Source organism: Dermochelys coriacea, chromosome 4 (genome assembly GCF_009764565.3).
Source record: "Dermochelys coriacea isolate rDerCor1 chromosome 4, rDerCor1.pri.v4, whole genome shotgun sequence".
Lineage (NCBI taxonomy): Eukaryota > Metazoa > Chordata > Testudines > Dermochelyidae > Dermochelys > Dermochelys coriacea.
In genome coordinates, this window is record NC_050071.1 from 60,055,654 (window position 1) to 60,075,971 (window position 20,318).

The 20,318-nt window shown below is 42.0% G+C and overlaps 1 protein-coding gene across 6 annotated transcripts in view; it reads left to right on the forward strand.

The window, feature by feature from the left end:
• FHIP1A (FHF complex subunit HOOK interacting protein 1A) overlaps positions 1-20,318 on the forward strand; it is a 147,794-nt gene that overhangs the window by 92,435 nt on the left and 35,041 nt on the right. For all 6 annotated transcript variants that reach the window (XM_038398816.1, XM_038398819.2, XM_043513132.1 and 3 more), the window contains exons 3-6: positions 46-279; positions 2,720-3,346; positions 9,953-10,108; positions 12,966-13,052. In XM_038398816.1, the coding sequence (XP_038254744.1) occupies positions 175-279; positions 2,720-3,346; positions 9,953-10,108; positions 12,966-13,052 (975 nt within the window). In that variant the 5' untranslated portion in view covers positions 46-174. The remainder of the gene's footprint in view (positions 1-45; positions 280-2,719; positions 3,347-9,952; positions 10,109-12,965; positions 13,053-20,318) is intronic.

The following is a 20,318-nucleotide window of genomic DNA, read 5'->3' on the forward strand; positions in this document are numbered from 1 at the left end:
TTTGTCCTGCAATAAAATCTGATGTGTTTTTTGTCATCTTTACAGATTTCTGTGAGCTGCAGAGTCAATAAAGAAATGTCCATTCTAAGGTGATGCTTGCACCTCATTAACTTGACTACAGAGTTTTCAACAGAAATTGAATATGGCCTGGTAGGATTGACCTTTGGAGAATTTATGATGTCCTCCAGTATTAGTAGAAGCAAGAACCGGCAAGCGGTGAACCTGCAGGGAGTTGACCCAGAAACGTGCATGATAGTGTTTAAAACGCACTGGGGACAGGTAATATAATTCAGTAATACTTGATAGTTTTATTGATTTGAAGTAGGTTGCATTCATCGGAATAAATATATCAGAAGGATAAATACCGGAGAGGGAGAGGAATTATTTCAGCTCAGCACCAATGTGGACACAAGAACAAATGGGTATAAACTGGCCACCAGGAAGTTTTAGACCTGAAATTAGACGAAGGTTTCTAACCATCAGAGGAGTGAAGTTTTGGAATAGCCTTCCTAGGGAAGCAGTGGGGGCAAAAGATCTATCTGGCTTTAAGATTCTACTCGATAAGTTTATGGAGGAGATGGTATGATGGGATAATGTGATTTTGGTAATTAATTGATCTTTAAATATTCAGGGTAAATGGGCCTAATCCCCTGAGATGGGATATTAGATGGGTGGGATCTGAGTTACCCAGGAAAGAATTTTCTGTAGTATCTGGCTGGTGAATCTTGCCCATATGCTCAGGGTTTAGCTGATCGCCATATTTGGGGTCAGGAAGAAATTTTCCTCCAGGACAGATTGGAAGAGGCCCTGGAGGTTTTTCGCCTTCCTTTGTAGCATGGGGCACGGGTCACTTGAGGGAGGATTCTCTGCTCCTTGAAGTCTTTAAACCATGATTTGAGGACTTCAATAGCTCAGACATAAGAGAGGTTTTTCATAGGAATGGGTGGGTGAGATTCTGTGGCCTGCATTGTGCAGGAGGTCAGACTAGAAGATCAGAATGATCCCTTCTGACCTTAGTATCTATGAATCCACTCAAAGCAAAGACTGGTATGGTAACATTGCACTTTCCAGATACAAGCCCGTATTTGACAGAGTTTATTGGCTAACATTGAAACATGTTTAATAATATTATAACTCAGTTTTTGAATTACAGTAGGACCTTGCTAATCCACACTGAGATAGACCTCAAATTTGCAGCAAAGAGAGAGATAATGTGCCTAATGATCTGGTACTGGAATTGAGAGACCTAGATTCTGTTTGCAGCTCTCCCAATGACTCACTGGGGTATTACAAGCAGGTCACTTATCTTCTGTGTGCCATTGTTTCCTTATCTGTGTAATGGGGGAATAATGCTTAATCACCTTTTGTGTAATGTGCTTTTAGATCTAAGGGTGAAAAGCTCTTCTGGTACTAATAATTGACTACAGATTTTCAGGTTGCATAGTGTAATTTACAATTTCCTGGCTTCTTCTTCTGCCGGGTGCTTTTTCAAAAAGCTGTTGTTTGTATTGTGCTGAAAAGAAAGCTGGCCTAGGGTCTTTATTGTTCCTGAAACTCTGTTGTAGGGTTTGAAGAGCCACCTGGTGGCTGATCTTGTGATGACCACTAAAGCCCAGATCCTCAAAGTTATTTAGGCACCTAACTCTCACGAAATCAATAGAGGCTTGAAATCAATGGGAGTCAAGTTCCTAAATACCTTTGAGGGTCTGGACCTTAGTGCCACTGAGATGTTAAGCGACCATCATTTTAGGAGAGCTGTCACTAACCTGTGTTCCTGTCATATGGACTGATGTGTTGCAGGAGAATCTGCAGTGATCTGCAAATTTCTGATGCCTGAGAACAATGGACCATTAGTGAGGATCTGCACTGGCATCCTGTAGTGAGGAAACTCTAATTTAAACATCTTGTGGTATTCAGCCTAGTGAAGGGAGCAAACTGAGGTGGCCTCTGCTCTGTTTTGTTTGGGAGAACTGGTCACCTCAGCTCTGCTTATTCCCCTTGAGGAGGGAGAGAAGGCAGAAAGGGGGAGGAAGTGGTATTGTGATTTAGACTAAAGAGCAGGGTGGAGTAGTTGCATTTATTACTTGTTCCCAATGTTGGTCTGATTACTGCAAGAGTGTGCAGAAAGCAGTTGCCACTCTGTTCTCACTTAGCACCTTGTATGATCATATCTTATCTGAGTACCTTCTACCACTGGAAAATAGAATGCTCAAGGCCTTGCAGAGTCTGACCATTAAGTTAGTAAGGGTGGTATTTTCACCCATTCCTAATTACTTCACTACATCCAAATTTTAACAAATCCTGCATACCTTACTGAGGGCAATATTTTGATAACCCTTGCTCACACTGAATAGTACCTTGCGTAGGCCCATTGACTTCAGGCCTCTGTTGCACAGGTTTATCTGAAACTGAAAGAAACTTGCCCAAGACAATAGTATATCTCCGATTTTGAAGTACAGTAGAACTTATCTAATCCACACTTTAATAAATCACAAATTTTCAGCAATGGGGCTACTTATGCAGTAAGGGACTGGTCAGTGTGAGTAAAGATGTCGCAGTTTAGTCCAGAATGTGTGACAAGTGTGAAGTTTTAAAGATTGATTTATCAGCGTGCAAAAAGTTTAAAGCATGAAAAGTAAAAGACATGATCTCTTTTTATTCAACTATATATTTTTAAACATGTACACTGGGATGATAAATGTGCATTTGGTTTGTTTAGGTTGTAAAAATCCTAGAGAAGCATGACCCTTTGAAAAATACTCAGGCGAAATATGGGGCAATTCCACCAGATGAGGCCAGCACTGTGCAGAATTATGTGGAGCATATGCTTTTCTTATTAATTGAGGAGCAAGCAAAAGATGCTGCAATGGGGCCTATCCTTGAGTTTGTAGTCACAGAGAATATAATGGAGAAACTCTTCCTTTGGAGCTTGAGGCGGGAGTTCAACGATGAGACAAAAATTGAGCAGCTGAAGATATATGAGATGCTGGTTACTCAGTCCCATCAGCCTGTACTGCATCACAAGCCCATCTTGAAGCCTTTGATGATGTTGCTGAGCTCTTGCTCAGGAACGGCCACACCAGCTGTGGAGTTGGAGCTGGTCATCCTGCTGAACCAACTCTGCTCTATCCTAGCCAAAGATCCTTCCATTCTGGAACTGTTTTTCCACACCAGCGAGGACCAAGGAGCTGCCAACTTTCTCATTTTTTCCCTTTTGATTCCCTTCATCCATCGGGAAGGAACTGTAGGTCAGCAGGCTCGTGATGCTCTGCTCTTCATAATGTCCCTGTCAGCTGAGAACAACGTTGTTGCAAATCACATAATAGAAAACACCTACTTTTGTCCTGTAAGTTGTTGGGTTTGGGGTTGTTTTTTTTTTTAACCATAAATTTACTTTCTCTCTGTAACTTTTCACTTTTTTGCTTTTTTCTTCCACTATCCTTTTTAGGAAAGATCATTCATTTTCCTTATTCCATAATTCTAAACTATAAGGCTGGAAACCATCCTAGTCCTGTAGAAATTACAGATGCTATTAGGATGGGAGAGGAGAGAGGGGTTGGCTGGCAAGGGAAACAATTTTCACCATTAACCACCATCTTGCTGAACAGAGGCTTCCTTTATCAAATTTGGCAGTAGGGGGCCCTGTTCTGAGACTTTTAAACCAGTATTTATGTTCAGCTTTAGTACTTGTTAGAAATCTAACTTTACAATTTAAACAATAATAAACCTATTACTTTAAAGAGACAACCCGTCAACCCTCCCGCAGCAGAATAGTTGTTTGCTAAGCAAATGTTAAATGAGGGTGCAAAGATGGATTTCTCTTGTTTCACTGCTTCTTTGCTTGCCTCCAAGTAAAATAAGAAATTGGGGCTTGAGATGAAATTATAGATGCTACATGTGGTATTTGGGAAAGAGGGCCAAAACAGAGTTATATAGACCACCTGAAAAAAATCACCTTTTTCTGGTTTGGTATTTAATTCTTATTTACATTCTATGTGGTTTGTGTTTTAGTCTGGCAATAAAAGACGAGGCACATTTTAAATGGGAAAAGAAAACCTCGTCTAGTTAGCATAGAACTGGGATTTAGCAATATTTGTTCTGGCTTTGTCAGTCACCACTGCCACAGGCTTGCTATGTGACCTTGGGCAAGTTAACATTTTTGCCTCAGATCCCCTACATACAACATGTCAATATAATGGTATCTGGAGTATTGAGGCTTGCTTTATACATTTACAAAACACTTGTTGATTCTTGAATGTCTATACATATAAAATGATGGGGTCTGAATTAGCTGTTACCACTCAAGAAAGAGATTTTTGAGTCACTGTGGATAGTTCTCTGAAAACATCCACTCAGTGTGCAGAGGCAATCAAAAAAGCGAACAGAATGTTGGGCACCATTAAGAAAGGGATAAATAAGATGACAGAAAATATCATATTGCCTCTATATAAATCCATGATACACCCACACCTTGAATACTGTGAGCATATGTGGGTTGCCCCTTCTCAAAAAAGATATATTAGAATTAGAAAAGGTTCAGAAAAGGGCAACAAAAATGAGTATGGAATGGCTGCCATATGAGGAGAGATTAATAAGACTGGGACTATTCATCTTAGAGAAGAGATGACTAAGGGGGGGATATGATAGACGTCTGTAAAATCATGACTGGTGTGGAGAAAGTAAATAAGGAAGTGTTATTTACTCCTTCTCATAACACAAGAACTAGGGATCATCAAATGAAATTAATAGGCAGCAGGTTTAAAACAAACAAAAGGAAGTATTTCTTCACATAATGCACAGTTACTCTGTGGAACTCTTTGCCAGAGGATGTTGTGAAGGCCAAGACTATAGCAAGGGTTCAAAAAAGAATTAGATAAATTCATGGTCCATGAATGGCTATTAGCCAGGATGGGCAGGGATGGTGTCCCTAGCCTCTATTTGCCAGAAAATGGGAATGGGCCACTTGATGATTACCTATTCTGTTCATTCCCTCTGAGGCATTTGGCATTGGCCACTGTCGGAAGACAGGATACAGAGCTAGATGCACCTTTGGTCTGACCCAGTATGGCTGTTCTTATGTGTATAGAAGTCCAAAGTATTTTTATTCAGGATATTTTTCATTGATTACTGCTTTGCCCAGCTCCGAATCAGAGAATGGTCTGCACATCCAGAGATTATGGCCATCAGTCAGAAGCTAGAAATGCACATTTTGATTAAAAATATTGTGTCAATAACTATTTAAATTATAAATATCTTTCTCCATGTGATTTCTCCCTCCCCCCATTAATTGCTAATAAATCCTGCACTGTGGCAGCTTTCCCTGCCCCCATGGAGACAACCCTCCATAGAGCACCAGAAGGGTATGTGGGTAGGAGATTGTGTCTAGGACTCAAGTTGTCTATCACTTTTACTGCTGACCCAGTGCATGCTTGCTGGCAACATCACACATGTAAACTGCTCCAGTTCAGAGAAGCAGTAAACAGTACATGGCAGGGCATAGTAATTGCTTGGCCTGAGCACTCCTGCAGTGAAAGAGATGTCTCCTGTGCCAGACATGCAGGAGGCAATGCATTGGCATCACACTCACACCTCCCCCATGTGCCAGCTGCCTCAGGCAAGGGCAGGTGTTGGGACTGTTGATAAAAACAAAAAATGACCACAAAACCTCCTTCTCTTCCTACATGAATATTCCCACATTTAGATGCAAATCCTGAATCCAGCAGCTAGCCTGAGTAGCCAGGTTGGGACAAGGATAAGATGTCTTCCTCCCCAACCAATGGCAGAGTTGCTCACTGGAGGCTAGTTCTTCCTAATGGCCCTTTTTTGATCAACCCTTTCAACTCCATCCTGCAACTTCCTTGGGGAGGTAGTGCAGAGCAGGGCTCAAACCAAGCCTGAATTTGGTAGCAGCCTAAAAAACAGGTTTCTGTCTAACTTTTATGATTCGCTTTTACAATTCTGAACACCATACCCATACATGGCAAATAATGAAGCAGTCTCTTGCACCAAGATGCTCTGTTTGACCTAATTTAAATAGATACTACTAAAGAATACATGAGCTTGGTTTTTCAATTGTCCTTCAGATAAAAACCATTATTGAATCTCTGCAATAACTTCTATAATTACATCTGCCAATTAATTTAAAAAAAGTCTTTTTATACTAAAGATAAAAGCCAACTATCTTAACCTACAAACAGCGGGAAACTGTGATTGACAAAAAGCTTTCCTAATTAAAATGATTGTCAGAGTGTGTTAGAATGAGATTTTCTGAACAGTAATGAGAGTAGTCCAACTCTGTAATAAACTCTAATGCAATCTTACGGTATATGCTTCTTGTTTCCCCTGGCAGGAATTTGCCTGCCAGTACTAAGTCTTTTTTTATGTTGATCTTAACAGAATCCAGGGCCAAATTTGTTCTGGAACAACTCCATAGGCATGAGTGGTGTCACTCTAAATCAGAGGTCCCCAAACCATGGGGCATGCCCCCCTAGAGGGCTGGGAAGGAATGTTTGGGAGAGTACATCTGGGCCCTCCCTGCTCCGGACCTGCCCCCAGCCATGTCCCTGTCCCGGCGCCTGTCCCCATCCCCAGCCTTGGCACAGCTCCATTCCCAGTTCCACTCCCAGCCTCAGCTGTAGGCCGTGGCACCATTCCCGGGCCGGGACCCAGGCGGAGGGGCGAGACTGTGAGAAGAGCAGCACCTAACTGCGGGCCTGACCAAAGTCCCAGCTTTTGGGGGGGCGTGGACAAGGTAAGGGGGTTGCGACCCTCAAAGGTTTGGGGACCACTGCTCTAGATTCTGAGATCAAACTTGGCCCCAGTTCCCTTCTGCTTGGGTACATACAAATAGAAAGATTAAAAGACTTCCTTACTGCTGTTTCCTAAGAGAAGTGACACAAGCTACTTTGATTTACTCCACTTAAAAACTAGACTGGACAAAGTGTTCAAGCTTAGATTATAGGGTAGAGGGATGGATTGCATGAGCCATGACATGGTCTACTCTTCTGAGCATAGGACTAGGAGATGAGCTCCTGAGCTTCATTCCCAGCTCTTACATGTACTTCTTCTATATCTTTGGATGAATAATTTGATTTATTTGTCTGTTTCCTTCTCTGTGAGTTGAACATACCACCTACTTCCCGAGATGTAGTGAGAATTAACATTTCTAGAGAGTTTTCTATTATAAAAGTTCACAAATACTGAATATTTGCTAGTAGTTACAAATATGTCCATTATGTATTGGCTTTGAGAGTGCCCACAGTTTGTGGGAGGCCCACTATGAATACACAAGACATATAGACTATCACCAAATAACTCACAACCTTGTCATAATCAATTATTGTCTTATGGGCATCACAGAAGATGTGAGTCATCAGAGGGGATTGATGTATAGAGAGTGGCCTTGCGGACCACCTCATAAGGGCATTACAGCCATAGCTAACAGCATGGAAGAAACCCTGGATATGCTTGTTGGAGAAACAGACAGATAGTGTGTTGGCACTGGTGCAGCATTGTTGCAGTGAAGGGAAAGGGGAGATGTAAAAAGAGACAAAGGAAGTCTTTCCTTTCTCTGTTTTTCTATGATCTTAGCATTTATGGTTCTGTCTCTACTGATTAAAAATAGGGAAAAAAAATACAAAAATCCATGAAATAACCCCCCAAAAGTACCTTATTTTATGTGCCCAGTTACAGAAATTAAGAAGTTCATGCTTTTAATATTTGACATTTATCACTTTATTTTTTTCTGAATTACTTAGTGCCAAGCTCGTACATATAGCTATTAATTTCTAGCAATAGCTATGTTTAGACCTTAGCCACATGGTAAAAATCCTCAAACTGTTTTGGCTAAATAAACTTCAGAAACTGCTTCCAAGATAGAGTCTGCTTTTGAGAACCTTATTTAAGTAAGGTTTCAGAGTAGCAGCCGTGTTGGTCTGTATTCGCAAAAAGAAAAGGAGTACTTGTGGCACCTTAGAAACTAACAAATTTATTTGAGCATAAGCTTTCGTGATCTACAGCTCACTTCATTGGATGTATTTGGTGGAAAATACAGAGGGGAGATTCACATACACACACAGAGAACATGAAACAATGGATTCTATCATATCATATCTATCATATCAATGGATTCTATCATACACACTGTAAGGAGAAATAACATGGGGAAATAGTTTCACTTTGTGTATACATGTTATCCCCATGTTATTTCTCCCGCCCACCCCACCCCCCACTGTTCCTCAGATGTTCTTGTTAACTGCTGGAAATAGCCTACCTTGCTTGTCACCATGAAAGGTTTTCCTCCTTTCCCACCCCCCGCTGCTGGTGATAGCTCATCTTAAGTGATCACTCTCCTTACAGTGCATCCGATGAAGTGAGCTGTAGCTCACGAAAGCTTATGTTTGTTAAGCTTTCGTGAGCTACAGCTCACTTCATCGGATGCACTGTAAGGAGAGTGATCACTTAAGATGAGCTATCACCAGCAGCGGGGGGTGGGAAAGGAGGAAAACCTTTCATGGTGACAAGCAAGGCAGGCTATTTCCAGCAGTTAACAAGAACATCTGAGGAACAGTGGGGGGTGGGGTGGGCGGGAGAAATAACATGGGGATAACATGTATACACAAAGTGAAACTATTTCCCCATGTTATTTCTCCTTACAGTGTGTATGATAGAATCCATTGATATGATAGATATGATATGATAGAATCCATTGTTTCATGTTCTCTGTGTGTGTATGTGAATCTCCCCTCTGTATTTTCCACCAAATACATCCGATGAAGTGAGCTGTAGATCACGAAAGCTTATGCTCAAATAAATTTGTTAGTCTCTAAGGTGCCACAAGTACTCCTTTTCTTTTCACATTATAGGGGTCAAGTGGGTGTTTGTGGAGAATAGGGATATTCTTGCCAAGAATCTGCTGCATGAAAGCTGAAAAGATCCCCTTGTGCTTTGGTCCTAATGACCACATTAAAGTGAGGCTCATTTTAAAAAGTAGCACAGAAACTGTACAAAATCATGAGAAAGAAGAAAGATGGAGCTGTGGACAAGATAATGGCTGAGAACACTGTGGTTTGGAAACTTCTTATAAATTCTGTGACTTGAAACTGCTCATGACTTTAAGAAAATACAGTAACACTTTAACAGGTTTGTAATGGTGTATTTTGTATTTATGGTCATAAAATTACAGTGTTATACTTTACATATAGAAGATGCTGTGCAAGTATCTTTACTCATTAACATTAGCAACAATGCCCATAATTTCTCCAAAGAGTCTTTTCCCCTCCTCCACCTCTCCCCAGTGGTAAACAGAACCTGTACCTATTAAGGGTGACCATTTTCCTTACTATATCTGGCACCATGAGTTTCAAAGCCTAAGAACAAAAGGCGCCAGATGTGTGATGCCTGAATGAAGTTGTGCTTGTTGCAGATGGGATGATCCTACTTCCTATAATTCATAATGGAACTGCTCTGTATAGTTACCTATAACCATCAAATGGTAGCCCTCAATGATTCCCTCGATATTCATAGTTATGGAGTTCTGAAGACAGTGACTGGTGTTTCTCTGATGTTTCACCAGATAGTAGAGAACATTTAGAGACTGGTACTAGACTGGAGAAAGATGAAAGCAGGAAGGAACGGATGTAAAATGATCTTCAGAGCATAAAGAAAACAATGGTGGTTTGCCAGTTAAAACAGATTACAACATTAGGCAGCCTTTGTCTTGGGCAGTTTTTCCTAAATGGCAGCTTTTAAAAGGAGAAGAATTTCAGCTGAAATGAATTTTAAAAACTGATTTTCTGCAGCATCACTTAAACATTCATTTCCCCCCTTTTCTGTCATCCCCCTAAGTGTTACTGAAACTAGTAAGAAGAATGTTTTAATGTTATGTTGGAACGTTGTTTAAGTCCATGAACTGAACAGTTGGGAAAAGGGCTGTTTCCTCTTCTGAATACAGGTACTAGCAACAGGACTGAGTGGCCTCTATTCATCTTTGCCTACAAAGCTGGAAGAAAATGGAGAATGGCACTGTCTGCTGAAAGATGACTGGCTCCTGTCCCCAGCTCTTGTTCAGTTCATGAATTCCCTAGAGTTTTGCAATGCAGTAATACAGGTACTGGATCTGACTCAGATTTTCTTCTTTATAGCAGCAGTTAAACTATATAGTCAAAGCCTTTTACAGGATGTATTTATTTGGTGGACAGTAGTGTATAGAACTAATTTTTATTTAGTTTAGTTTAACATCGTTGTTTAAATGAATGAATAAAAGATCTGCTCTAGGAGTTATTTTGGGGAAGTCCTGTGGCCTGTGTTATAAAGGAGGTCAGACTAGATGATCACAACAGTTCTTTTTGGCCTTGGAATATATGTATGAAAAAAAGTGTTCAAAGCTGTTACTGTTCAGTATGGTTACAAAGATTAATCTACACGGGTGGCTTTCAAGTAGCAAATGTTTCTAATTAATAAAATGTAAATATGCAGGGTTGGGGGAGTTGTTACATCGAGTAATTGGGAGACTTTCTTAGTTCTCTTCTTAAAGATTGTTGATTGCATTTTAAATACCCACATTGATATTGAAAGAAATCAAATGTCTTTATTTGAGGAAAAAGGTAATTTTATCTATTTGAGTAGAGAAGAATAATCTTTACATCTAGGTTCTCATAAAAGTCTACAAACAAAAACACTTATTTTCCCTAATGATGTGTACTAGATAAAGAATGTTGTTACCCTAGTTGAATTTAGCAGGAGTTAAGCATCATCTTATCAACACAAATTAAATTCCCTTCAAAATTGGTCTGTTTAGAACACACTTTCTGTTCTTGATTTCTTGATTAGATTTTTTCCTCTTTTGATTCCTGGTTATTTTTCATCTCCAGTCAAAAGATAAAAATCAGGTTTTATATATTTTTCTAGACTAGAGTTTTTCTACAGCAAGTGTTTTATGAGAAGATAATATAAATTTTGCTGCATCTGTGGATTTGTTTTCTGGATAAGGAAGCCTGTTCAATAACATTAGTGAAGTTGTCATATTTTACTGTGAATTAAAAAGTAATTTCTATAAAGGTTTGTATGCAAAATGTAGTGAAGCAACTGACTATATTTGTAAACACAGATGAAGCTTTATTTATCATTTTTTAAAAACCTTACATGTCATAAATAGAATTAATAGTTGTTTTTACCCTCGAAGCTGCAGTATAATCAGCCTTCTAATGCGTACGTGTTGAAATGTGAAATGGTGGCCATACTCATTTCTAAGTCTATCCTGTTCCAAGAGAGGTTACAATCTTAGCCAGTGACATTTGATACTACATTGTTTCATTAGAGTGAAGGCTGTTAAGGATAGTAAAGAAAAAGTGAAATTATTTTAAATCCGTTTAAAAATAAATCCAAACAATCAGATATTTTAAAATATATTTCTGTAAAGGGGCTGGGGGGGGGGAGAGACATTGAATGAATTCTATTTTTTATGTAGTGTTAGATTGTAACTTTACAATCTACCCTCGATACGAGGCAGAGCATAGCTGGACCACCACAGGAGCATACCAGAGAACTAATTGTGACTAAGGGTATGTCTGCACTGCATTTTAAAACCTGTGGCAGCAAGTCTCAGAGCTTGGGTCTACAGGCTCTCATGCTACAGTGCTAAAAACAGCCGTGTAGCTTGAGCGCTGAAGCCCATGTCCTAGGTTTCATAGTCCAAGCTCCAGCCTGAACCTGAAGATCTAAATGGCTGTTTTTAGTGCCTTAGCATGAGCCTGAGTGTGTAGACGCAGGTGCTTGGCTCTCTGCTATGGGTTTTAAAACACAGTGTAGATATACCCTCAGCCACAGTTTCACCTTGGTCACGCTGGTGAGGGGAATATATAGCTGCTTTTCATGGAGTGGTTTATTCTGTCCTGGGACAGCTACTCGTACCAGTGAATACACAGGGAGGGTGGAGCCAGGACTCCAGCCCCACTCTGACTTCCTCCCTCTCTCTCTTCCCACCCACTGGGTTGAAGAGGGGAGCATTATTGGGGTAGTATTCCCTGTTCTCCCCTCCACAGCTGGAGTCACAAATCTGAAGAGGGCTGAGCAGAGGCATAAGAGGACTGTATTCTTGGACAAGTAAGGGCTGGGACATTCTGAGGAGTGGATGGGTGTGTGTGAAGTATTATGCATATATATGCGTAGTGTAATTAAAATAAAAAAATACTTCGTTTCTAATACACTTCTGTGCTCCTATAATGCCAAATTTATTTTTAGAAAGTATTAGTTCATAATATTACGTAACTGTTTTGCTCTTTTGAAAACAAAAAATTAACTCCACGTTGTAAAAATAAGCAATGGTTTGTCATGTTTTACTACACGATTTTTATTACAAATGACAAATAACTTCTTTTTTAAGTGCTTAACCAGTCTATTGAGTGAGTAATGCACTTTCAAAAGGAAAAAAAGATTGCATGTTTGACCAGCGGAGTGAGAATTCTCCCAGTATCATGTACTCTTGAAATATATAAAAACTGCCATTCTGCTTTTTTATGGTAGTATTACAAGTTAATATTGGTATGTCCACCTTAGTGACCCTGTCAGGGCTGGTAGGGCTAAAATTAGACCGGCCAGTTCTATTTTGGTTCATGGGCATGCATGCATATCACACTGTCCGTTCATTCATTCTTGTCAGCAGGCAGGGAGATTGAAATATATGGGAAAAGCCCTGTCTCTATGTTTGGCTGTATCATTCTTGTTGTTCCTTAAATGTACTTTGTGTATTTAATCGCAGAGGGGAAACCTTTTAATACCCAAAACAAAAACTGTTCAAAAGAACAAAATCAAGGTATCTTGTTGAAATGGGCAGAGGGTTTTGACAGTGATTAAAGATATTTTGTGTTTTATCTTATTTTAAGAATCTTTGCAGAGAACTATTGCTTTAAGAACAAATATGATGGTTCAGAGATGCAGTTTATCGTGACACGAGATTTCTTTTTTAGGTGGCACATCCCTTGATTCGTAACCAGCTTGTGAACTACATTTACAATGGGTTTTTGGTGCCAGTAATGGCTCCTGCACTCCATAAGGTCAGTGATTTGTGTGTGCATACACTTTGCTTTATAGCAGACAAAGGCAACATTAATAATCAATGGGATAGTATTAGGTGGTGGTGAAATTCCATATAATCTAATTGCATGTGTTTAGGCCAACTTTGCCCCCTCCCCTTTCCATACTCTCCATTTACCTTTTATGGCATTTGATTGTTAACCAGGATGGCGGCATCTTTCTGTGATGGCAGAAGATCTTCATTCAGTAGAGGAGTATATACTGGTTTAATCTGTTATAGATGTGACCGTAGCACATCAATTTGAGGTCAGCATCCTCCATCTATCTGGGAAATAAGCCCCAAGTCGGCTGCCAGCCCAGGTCTTACATGTGATTATGAAGTAGGCTGGTCTTGTGATGCTGTGTTAATGCAAGAATGAACAAGTTTGAAATATAAAAACTAAGTCTTGTTTGTTTGACGTGACTTTTAATGTTAAATCCATATTAATCCTATTAGTACCAGCATGTTGGTGATGTTAATGGTAGGGGGCCTGCTCCCACTGCTTGAGGAAACCGTGGTAGGAAGACGGTGACTTTTTTCAGCAATAAAAAACTATTACATATGGAGATGCACAAAATTCGGCAGCTATGACTCTTAAGAAATTTATGCATCATGGTGGTTCAGCTGAAGTGTCATTAGCGTTACTGCTGTACTATCTGTCTACTTCTTGCTCTTCAGCCTAGTGCTGCTCTTAGTTAAAGAGCTGTTGCGGGAGCTTCTAACCTGTTTCCAGCTTTCTAAAGCAAGGTTTATATTACATATTGCCCTATAGCTTCTGTAGCAGTGCTGAGTACTGTACCCATGTTTGGAGAAGAAATGGTGGTTCTCCTTCAAGTGCTGGTCCCTATGAGTATTGCACTGTGGGTGCACATGTGCTCCATGTGCCTGAGACTAAATAATACTTGTTATTAGCTACTCCTGGGGGAATTCTGTGCCAAAAAATTAAAAATTCCACGCACAATATTTTAAAATTCTGCAAAATTCTGCATATTTTATTTGTCAAAATAACACCATATAATCACACCAGTTTCAATTATTTTTGGTCATTTATTTCAAAATACTGTCAGCAAGTATGTTTGTAACAATAGACAAAAAAGATTCAGAAAATATTTTTTGACAAAATAGATTCCTTACTAGGTATATTAATACAGAACTCTGAGTAATAATTCATTTAAACTACAATACAGAAGCATATTTCTCACACACCTCAGAAGCGGTGCAAAGACTGGGGGGAATCAGGGGTAATGGAGGAGCTGAGGGAGAGGAAAATAATTGCTGGGAAGTACCCTGGGTGTGAACCTGAAGGGTTGTTGGATATGGGTGGGAAAAGTATGGAACAGGGTTTTTTGGGGGGTGGGGAGGGACTATTAGCGAGCTTCCCCCATGCAGACTTTGGCTGACCTGTCCCTCTAACCTGTCCCATTCAGTCAGGCACGTGTCCCTTCACCCCCCCTCAGACACCCACTCCCCCCATCCCTTTGTGGCCCTGCACCCCATCCCCACGTCTCTGTGCCCCCACTTAGCCACCTTCTGTCCCTATGAAGCTCTGCACTCCCTCCCCCATCACCATGTGGTTCTGCACCTCCCTCCCCCTTACAGTCCTGTGCCTCCGTTCCCATTCAGCCCCTACCCCAGTCTGTCCTCCCCCACTAGCCCTTATGAGCCCCTGTCTGACATCTCAGCACCCCACACTATCTGTCTCCCCATAGCCTTCTCCTGACCCAGCCCACTGCGAAGACAGCAGGCTTTTTCTCCTTCCTTGCTGGCTGGCAGTGGCTGCTGTGTTCTGTTGCCACAGAGCCCTCTGGTGGGCAAAATGCAGAACTGCAGCAATTTTTCAGCGGAAGTTTTTTCAAAAAAATTAAAAATATGCACAGCTCATTAATTATGGACGCAGTGGCGCAGAATTCCCCAGGAGTATATTAGCATCCATTTGTCCACTCCTGCGCTGTTCCTATCCTCGTGCTCTGAACCAAAGTTATAAAGAGCTGTGTGGACTAGCCATTTCTCCCGTTCCTACGTACCGCTGCGTGATCTGAGATGGAACATTCCAGTTTCCTCTAAGTTCTTCCTTCCATTTGATCTGTAAATAATGTATATCAAATTATTAGACTGTTCTTGTTTTATTTAGTATAGACACTTAGGTTTGAGAAGTTGTTTTTCCCTTTCCTCCCCATCTCCCTTTCTGGTGCAAAGCTCAGACTATGCCCAGGATTCTGGACTTCAAAAACTCTCTATCCTGCTTCGAGCCTTCCTGGTCAGTGATGACTATTAGAGGTGCCTATACTGCCTGGAGAATCTCACATCTCCGCCAAGCCTAGTATCTGATGCTCCTTCCCCAGCCGAAGCTGCCAAGCATGGGAAGTTAGATTGCAGTAACTTTTTATGGAGTGTTCAGTGAGGCCTCAGTCTGACCCACCCTGGGCAAATTCCCTGGTATATCATGGGTTAAGACAGAGGGGTAGAGCTAAGGACTTCTCTATTCAGATGAAGCACTATCTAGAGAGAGTATTCCCCCAAGTCCTCCTCTAAGAGGAAGACTTTTCTTCGACACCCTCTAAACCATGAGTCTTTGTGCCACAGGGTCCAGAGGTTCAGAATCACTGAAGACCCACAGTATTGAGTCTCACACTCTGAGGGCTAAGTGTGCTGCAGCTTCAGCTCTGACACTGTCTGTTTCCCCTTCGTGGTTAGTACTGTGCAAGGAGAAACACTGCAACTCCCTACCTGGACAACCATCCGTACTAGCAAAGAAGCACAGGGAGTCATATGCACCTGATATGTTCGCATACGGAAACTCTCACTAGCAAGGGACTCCCTATTAGGGTTGCCAATTTTGGTTGGATGTATTCTTGGAGATTTTATCACATGACATAATCTTTAATTAAAGATTAATTTTTAATTTCTGGACACTCCAGGACAATCCTAGAAGGTTGGCAACCTTACTCCCTATGCCAGCTCCATTGGTTTTGGGAGATGGGACCTTTCATTCCCTGACTGGTAAGAGTATACTACCACTGAGGATATCACTATCCTCACAGATCTGCACTCTCCCATCCTTTCAGACCTAGTCCTTTTTAGGGAGATTCTGAGACCATCAGGGCAGAAATACTATGAAGAGCGGGGCTGTTCTCTAATACCATCCACCAGTAGGGGTGCTATGACATCAACAGAACAGATGGCACTGCTTTTAGAATTGGACCCAATGTTGTTCTTGTAGGGAGGGTCTGACATTGAGGCGAGACCATCATTGCCTCCATCGAGGGAGGTTAATCTGGATGCAAGATCCAGAATCTCCTGGGCTCTTCCACAAGACATACCTCTCTCAGGTCTATTGGTACTCCATGCCTTGGGAACCATCTCAGTCCATGATGGATCTGTCTCACTGGCCATATTGGAGGCCATTGGACCTGTACATGCATTACCCAGAATCAGTACGGTTCCATCAAGGATCCCATCATCTTGCTCCTCCAAGAGACCAGCTTGAGTTCCTCTTGGAGCCCATGGAAGAGGAGGAAGAAGAGCCAGATCCAGCAGTAGGGTGGCAGTCCTGGTTAACAAAGCTATCCTAGAGCCAGCTAAGGTGTTGTGGCAAATCCAGCAATAAGCACACCTACTCCTACTCCTAAAAGGGCAGAGAACAGGTATTTTGTCCCAACTAAAGAGAAAAGATTTTATGTTCACTCAGCCTGCCCCAAACTCCTTGGTAGTTTGAGCCATCATGGAAAGAAATAGACAGCAGCAAGGGAAATCTGCCCCTTCAAAAAAGAATAATAAATTTATTAGAGCATAAGCTTTCGTGAGCTACAGCTCACTTCATCGGATGCATTTGGTGGAAAAAACAGAGGAGAGATTTATATACACACACACAGAGAACATGAAACAATGGGTTTATCATACACACTGTAAGGAGAGTGATCACTTAAGATAAGCCATCACCAGCAGCAGCGGGGGGGGGAGGGGAGGAGGAAAACCTTTAATGGTGACAAGCAAGGTAGGCTAATTCCAGCAGTTAACAAGAATATCAGAGGAACAGTGGGAGGTGGGGTGGGAGGGAGAAATACCATGGGGAAATAGTTTTACTTTGTGTAATGACTCATCCATTCCCAGTCTCTATTCAAGCCTAAGTTAATTGTATCCAGTTCGCAAATTAATTCCAATTCAGCTGTCTCTCCTTGGAGTCTGTTTTTGAAGCTTTTTTGTTGAAGTATAGCCACTCTTAGGTCTGTGATCGAGTGACCAGAGAGATTGAAGTGTTCTCCAACTGGTTTTTGAATGTTATAATTCTTGACGTCTGATTTGTGTCCATTCATTCTTTTACGTAGAGACTGTCCAGTTTGGCCAATGTACATGGCAGAGGGGCATTGCTGGCACATGATGGCATATATCACATTGGTAGATGCGCAGGTGAACGAGCCTCTGATAGTGTGGCTGATGTGATTAGGCCCTATGATGGTATCCCCTGAATAGATATGTGGACAGAGTTGGCAACGGGCTTTGTTGCAAGGATAGGTTCCTGGGTTAGTGGTTCTGTTGTGTGGTGTGTGGTTGCTGGTGAGTATTTGCTTCAGATTGGGGGGCTGTCTGTAAGCAAGGACTGGTCTGTCTCCCAAGATCTGTGAGAGTGATGGGTCGTCCTTCAGGATAGGTTGTAGATCCTTGATGATGCGTTGGAGAGGTTTTAATTGGGGGCTGAAGGTGATGGCTAGTGGCGTTCTGTTGTTTTCTTTGTGGTTCCCGTAACCCACCCAGCAATATTGTTAATCTATCCAACTATACTCTTAGCCCAGCAGAAGAATCTGTCCTATCTCGGGGCCTCTCCTTTTGCCCCTCCACCCCCACGAACATGATACAGTTCTGTGGTGACCTAGAATCCTATTTTCGACGTCTCAGACTCAAAGAATATTTCCAACACACCTCTGACCAACATATTAACCCACAGAGACCTTCCTGCCAACACTACAAAAAGAAGGATTCTGGGTGGACTCCTCCTGAAGGTCGAAACAGCAGCCTGGATTTCTACATAGACTGCTTCCGCCGACGTGCATGAGCTGAAATTGTGGAAAAGCAGCATCGCTTACCCCATAACCTCAGCCATGCAGAACACAGTGCCATCCACAGCCTCAGAAACAACTCTGACGACATAATCAAAAAGGCTGACAAAGGAGGTGCTGTCGTCATCATGAATAGGTCGGAGTATGAACAAGAGGCTACTAGGCAGCTCTCCAACACCACTTTCTACAAGCCATTACCCTCTGATCCCACTGAGAGTTACCAAAAGAAACTACAGCATTTGCTCAAGAAACTCCCTGAAAAAGCACAAGAACAAATCCGCACAGACACACCCCTGGAGCCCCGACCTGAGGTATTCTATCTGCTACCCAAGATCCATAAACCTGGAAATCCTGGACGTCCCATCATCTCAGGCATTGGCACCCTGACAGCAGGATTGTCTGGCTATGTAGACTCCCTCCTCAGGCCCTTCGTTACCAGCACTCCCAGCTATCTTCGAGACACCACCGATTTCCTGAGGAAACTACAGTCCATTGGTGATCTTCCTAAAAACACCATCCTAGCCACTATGGATGTAGAAGCCCTCTACACCAACATTCCACACAAAGATGGACTACGAGCCGTCAGGAACAGTATCCCCGATACTGTCACGGCTAACCTGGTGGCTGAACTTTGTGACTTTGTCCTGACCCATAACTATTTCACATTTGGTGACAATGTATATCTTCAAATCAGCGGCACTGCGATGGGTACCCGCATGGCCCCACAGTATGCCAACATTTTTATGGCTGACTTAGAACAACGCTTCCTCAGCTCTCGTCCCCTAATGCCCCTACTCTACTTGCGCTACATCGATGACATCTTCATCATCTGGACCCATGGAAAAGAAGCTCTTGAGGAATTCCACCATGATTTCAACAATTTCCATCCCACCATCAACCTCAGCCTGGACCAGTCCACACAAGAGATCCACTTCCTGGACACTACGGTGCTAATAAGCGATGGTCACATAACCACCACCCTATATCGGAAACCTACTGACTGCTATTCCTACCTACATGCCGCTAGCTTTCATCCAGATCATACCACTAGATCCATTGTCTACAGCCAAGCGCTACGATATAACCGCATTTGCTCCAACCCCTCAGACAGAGACAAACACCTACAAGATCTCTATCATGCATTCCTACAACTACAATACCCACCTGCTGAAGTGAAGAAACAGATTGACAGAGCCAGAAGAGTACCCAGATGTCACCTACTACAGGACAGGCCCAACAAAGAAAACAACAGAACGCCACTAGCCATCACCTTCAGCCCCCAACTAAAACCTCTCCAACGCATCATCAAGGATCTACAACCTATCCTGAAGGACGACCCATCACTCTCACAGATCTTGGGAGACTGGCCAGTCCTTGCTTACAGACAGCCCCCCAATCTGAAGCAAATACTCACCAGCAACCACACACCACACAACAGAACCACTAACCCAGGAACCTATCCTTGCAACAAAGCCCGTTGCCAACTCTGTCCACATATCTATTCAGGGGATACCATCATAGGGCCTAATCACATCAGCCACACTATCAGAGGCTCGTTCACCTGCGCATCTACCAATGTGATATATGCCATCATGTGCCAGCAATGCCCTTCTGCCATGTACATTGGCCAAACTGGACAGTCTCTACGTAAAAGAATGAATGGACACAAATCAGACGTCAAGAATTATAACATTCAAAAACCAGTTGGAGAACACTTCAATCTCTCTGGTCACTCGATCACAGACCTAAGAGTGGCAATACTTCAACAAAAAAGCTTCAAAAACAGACTCCAACGAGAGACTGCTGAATTGGAATTAATTTGCAAACTGGATACAATTAACTTAGGCTTGAATAGAGACTGGGAATGGATGAGTCATTACACAAAGTAAAACTATTTCCCCATGGTATTTCTCCCTCCCACCCCACCCCCCACTGTTCCTCTGATATTCTTGTTAACTGCTGGAATTAGCCTACCTTGCTTGTCACCATGAAAGGTTTTCCTCCTTTCCCCCCCCTGCTGCTGGTGATGGCTTATCTTAAGTGATCACTCTCCTTACAGTGTGTATGATAAACCCATTGTTTCATGTTCTCTATGTGTGTGTATATAAATCTCTCCTCTGTTTTTTCCACCAAATGCATCCGATGAAGTGAGCTGTAGCTCACGAAAGCTTATGCTCTAATAAATTTGTTAG